General features: G+C 35.8%; 1 protein-coding gene across 1 annotated transcript in view; it reads left to right on the top strand.

Moving 5' to 3' along the window:
• LOC107675413 (toll-interacting protein) overlaps window positions 1–4,279 on the top strand; it is a 23,266-nt gene extending 18,987 nt beyond the window's left edge. Inside the window, exons 4-6 of the mRNA XM_016469732.1 lie at window positions 2,203–2,355; window positions 2,844–2,934; window positions 3,659–4,279. Of these exons, the coding sequence (XP_016325218.1) occupies window positions 2,203–2,355; window positions 2,844–2,934; window positions 3,659–3,879 (465 nt within the window). The 3' untranslated portion in view covers window positions 3,880–4,279. The remainder of the gene's footprint in view (window positions 1–2,202; window positions 2,356–2,843; window positions 2,935–3,658) is intronic.
• The last annotated feature ends 1,055 nt before the right edge of the window (window positions 4,280–5,334 follow it).

Here is a 5,334-nt window from a genome sequence, read left to right as displayed (position 1 = left end):
TGCAGAGAGTCCAAACAGCTGATAAAAACATCACAATAATCCACACCACTCCAGTCCATCAGTTAACGAATTGAGAAGTGACAAGCTGCGTTTTGTAATAAATAAATCATTAAGGCGTATACAACTTGAAACAAGTCCTCTATCCCTAATATTGCTTTCTCAAGAGACTAACCTGGTAAAAGGTATAATAACAATAATATATAAAGTATGATAATAATTACAATGTTAGCTGACAAGTTATTTACATCACTGACATCTTTCTGTAGTCGCTACACTGATTGAGCAATGCATTTCAGTTAGTTGCACAAAGCAACATTTTGACTTAACGTTGTGTTTCTACACAGATGGTTCATTGCAACTATCGTATTTGTGCATCTGTGACTTTAGGTGTGTGATAATTATACTGGATATTTGAAAGGAGATGCATAGGCCTATAAGTTATAAGGTGTTATCTTAAACTTTTTTTCGCAGGCGAAGCTTGCAAAGAACTATGGGATGACACGCATGGACCCTTACTGCAGGATTCGACTTGGCTATGCTGTCTATGAGACTCCAACGGCCCACAATGGAGCAAAGAACCCTCGCTGGAACAAAGTCATCCAGTGCACTGCCCCGCCTGGGGTCGACTCCTTCTATCTGGAAATATTCGATGAGGTCAGACTGAAATTAGGCCTGTCACGATAACAACTTTTTGTTGTGCGATATATTGCCCCAGAAATAACTGCGATAAGCGATATTATTGTCATTTTAAAGACCATTTTATGCCACTGAATATATAATCATAATGTAACCGCATAGTAATGCAAGAAGCCCTACACACTTCCAAATGACGACAAACTTTAAATTCTTAAGAATATTTAGATCATGGACATTAAGTATCAAAATATTAGATACCTTAAAAAACTTGAATAAATAGTAAATAAACATTTTCTAACAAAAAGTGCAAAGTAACGAGTAGAAAAAAAGAAAAATGCACAAAGAACTCGTATGGAGATTTTAAGTAAATATAACGAGCAATATATTGCGTCACCAAAAATTGTTGAGGTCATGTACATATATTGCGCGATAAGTCGATATATTGATTATTGCGACAGGCCTAACTGAAATTACTTCATATTACTTATAAAACCTTTTCATTTTTGTTCAGCGTGCCAGCATCACCTCAATCTATCTACTTCATTCTTGGCTCTTTCTCATCTGAGCTATAAATATTGAATGCAACTATTTTTGTGCACTAATTCCTTCAAGCAATCTTAATGGGTGTTGAAAAAAAAAAAAAAAATTATATATATATAAGAAAGATATTATATATATTATATATATATATATATATATATATAATGTATAAATATATATCGCATTGTTTAATTTATTTACGTATTTATAATTATTTACGTATTTATATGTATTAAAACTATGGTGAAATATGTTCGTTGACAACCTTTTTTTACATGACTGAGGTGGCATGAGCAGCAGTTTTATTCTTGTGCTGCACGCTGCATTTTAGCACTCTCCATACCTTTCATGTAGTTAGCAATTATGCTAATTTTTTCAGATATTTTTCCATTTGGTCTTGTCGTATGTCCTTTTTTATTAAAATGTAATTAACCTTAACTTTTTCTTAGTCAGATTTCACTTAACTAAAAGTCTAGGCAATGAAGTCTAGTTTAATTCATTTAAAACTATTGCTATTTTAGTCATATTATAGTCGCATTAACACTTTATTTTATGGTAATGTAGTTACGTGTGATTTATATCTACACAGTTTTGAAACAAAGCTCAAAGCATATCTGTTTTCTCTGGTTTGAATCATAGATGATTTATTGTATGTTGATGGCCTTGTTTTATGTCTGTAATCTGTTATTTTGTATATGATTTTATTTATTGATGTCTTTAACAATTATGCAGCACATTCATTACCAATTACTGTTTTTAATGGTGCTATATAAAGTTGACATTTAACAAGTAAACTAACCCTAAATCATACCGTAACCTTAACCCTATAGTAAGTAAATGTAGTTAATTAATATTACACAGTACTTATTTGTATAATTGCACTGTAATAACGTCACCTTAAAATAAACAAAGTTTAAAATTTCAACAAGCAAACACAGCTCTTAAAATCATGAAATTCTGCATGTACTGGTGACTTTTCTGGCAGTAAGTGCTCTTAAATGATGATTGTTCTGTGTTGCTGGACAGAGAGCGTTTTCCTTGGATGATCGCATCGCATGGACACACGTGACGATCCCAGAGAGTCTGCGAGAGGGAACCGTCGTGGATGAATGGTACAGCTTGAGCGGAAGGCAGGGTGATGACAAAGAAGGCATGATTAATCTTGTCATGTCTTTTGCTGTAAGTCCTCACTCACAAAATACGTCTGCGCATGAACCGAGAGTTATGGCGTGGCTTAACCAGGTGTTACGAGAGAAGAGATAAAAGCTGTTGCTTTTTGCTTGTAAAGTTGTAAACCAATGCAATTGCAATTGTTCACTTCCTGCAATTGTGTCATGTAGCATTTTCGCTTTCAATGCGGACAGTCAGATTACTTGTTGCCTGCATAAATGACCTGGTCAGGACTAGGGTTGCAAAAAGGTGGAACATTTCCAGTAAATTTCGTAAACATTCCAGAAATTTTGGAAACTTTCCAGGATTTTGGGGGGATTTTTGGAACGTTTCCGGAAATTTTCCACCCCTTTGCAACCCTGGTCAGGACATGCATGACAATTCAGAAAGTACATGAACTGTAAAATGCTATAAAGCATAAGAACAGTAACTCTTTCAAAAAAAAAAAAAAAAAAATTAATTTTTCCCCGTTTTTTTTTTTTTTTTTTTGGTCAAAGTCAATACCTGCTGGAATGATGATGCAGCCGCAGCCTGTGGTTCTGATGCCTACAGTTTATCAGCAGGGCGTTGGATACGTGCCCATATCAGGTTTGTTTAACGCTGTGACAATAACTAGGGATGAAGCAATCGATCAGCTACTGCTTTATTTTCAGGAAGTATTCATAAATGCAGTTTTAGGGCCCTTCATCATGTGTAACCCTACGCAAATTTCTAAGGCTTCTAAATGATCTAAATTTTTCTGAAATGCCTATTTCACACAATCTGATACATGCTTTCTGTCGTCTGATGGACTTTCTTAGCAAGTGAAAGGCATTTTGGTATAATTGTACAAACGTCCGCCTTCAGCTTGTGCTTCATGTGTCTTTCTGCTGTGAAATCTTTACTGATTTTTATAAAGTAAACACAAGAATAACTTTAATGTTGTTAGTAATATTTCCAGATGAACACTTACTGAAGCAGCTTAGATTTACTTGATTATTCAGTCACCATTTTTCAGAAAAATCATGTTAAAATGCGAGTCTCAAATATGATCATCAGGATTTAGAGGAACATTTATTTGTTCATCAGGCAATCATCATTGTATTGCATTGCATTATATGTTTTGATCATACAAGTATGCAGCATTTAAATAGCATCTTACTAAGACGTATTATTGGAGATATAAGCCTCTTTCACGCATACAGTCTTTACTGATAGATTACCAGTAAACTACCGTTAAGAGACCTTTTTAAAAATACCGGTAAATTCGTTCTGGCAATATACCAGACGTACTCTTACTCAAAGCAACGCTTTTGTCTAAATGTGAATTTAGGTGTCCCTGGTATGTATAACCAAGGTGTGGTGCCCATGGGAATGCCAGCCGTGCCTGCTGTCACGTCACAGAGCTCCCCCTGCGGTGAAGAAGACCTTAAAGCCCTTCAGGACATGTTTCCCAACCTGGACAAGGAGGTGATCCGCACCGTTTTGGAGGCCCAGCAGGGCAACAAGGATGCTGCCATAAACTCCTTGCTACAGATGGCCGAGGAGCTCTAAGTGCAGAACTGCCACTCAGCTAGCGCTTAAATGTACCAACAATGTAAAACTTTATACCAAAAAGACCCTGTAAATATGCACACTATCAACCCTTAACAGTAACAAGTAAATCTAACACACTTTTGATTGTCTTTGTTAAATCAGCATTCGGAATGAATGTTTCTGGGACGTTACAGAGAATGTAAGATGATTTTTGCAAAGGAGCAATTTGTCACATGTCCGCTGAGGGCAGTATACCATATCTGTATTGTAGTGATCCCATGTCTTAAAGATGTTTGATATATTATGCTTTTATCTGTATGAGTTTAGTTAAATCAATGTACATTAATATAATTTATTTTGAAGATTATTAAAGAGATATCAGAGTATATCAGTATTAATGTCATTATTTTAATGGCTCTTTTGTGCACAAACCACTTAATGACCATTACAAGACAGGTCGCTGAAAACACAGAATATGTGTAAAATGGCAAAAATTGGTCCATGATATTGGCAAATATATGACGTACATTGCCTGTTATTGCACAGTACAGTTGCAAGACCTTGTGCTTAATAGTATTTTGAAGTAAATTGCACTTAGAGCAAACTAAATCTTTTTCTTCTGCATTTCTACTATGCTCTAGCTTGTTTCCTAATCTAGCTTTCTAATAAACCTGGCATTGTACACTGTGATTGTTGTTGGCTCTGTGACGAATTGCTGTTGTTTCTCTATTGATAAAAGTGTCAGCTGAATGCATAAATGTAAACATAGATTAAAGGGCTATATTTGGCATGCTGCTCTAACTAATGCACCAGTTTTCGCCATTTTGAATGTAAGTAGATGGAAAAAAATCTAGTTTATAAGAGCACAAGCAATCGTCATTGGTTGCCAACAGTTATAATTTTGCATCCAAAATCTTTACATTGCGAATCCATAATTGTGACGGAATCCTTTCCACGTGCCATTCACAGAGCCTCGAATGAAAGCATGTAAACAAACATCAGTTTGCATTAGTTTATTAAGAGCTACTAGACAAGAAACAAAAGATCTGTCATTATCGTGACACCATAGAGATAACTGTCACAAACATTTCAAACTATTCAAATTTACAGATTCATTCTATAAGATTCATTTGAAATCGCTATACTGTACAGGGTTAAAAACGCAGGTTCACAATCTCCTCCGGCGTCTCTTTAAGGAAGTCGACTGACCAGAGCAGTCGGAGGCTTTGCAGCCACAAGACTCAATGTAAATGTACGTGTGGCTGATATTTGACCCATCAGGGCAAGTCAGTGTCGCTTCCTTCTTGGTGGTTGTCATTTCTTGACAGCACGAGCATGAGTGCGCTAGAGCGTTCGCTTCTGCAGAGTATCTGTTTCAACACAATGAAGAGACAGTTTGGTTGTTAGGCACCAGCTCAGTCTGTATAATTTGTGGCTACATATATTTAGAAATGAAGGTCTCTAAATTGTGAT

This window comes from Sinocyclocheilus anshuiensis, unplaced genomic scaffold (genome assembly GCF_001515605.1).
Source record: "Sinocyclocheilus anshuiensis isolate Anshui unplaced genomic scaffold, SAMN03320099.WGS_v1.1 scaffold1081, whole genome shotgun sequence".
NCBI lineage: Eukaryota > Metazoa > Chordata > Actinopteri > Cypriniformes > Cyprinidae > Sinocyclocheilus > Sinocyclocheilus anshuiensis.
This window is presented reverse-complemented; position numbering and strand designations above follow the sequence as displayed.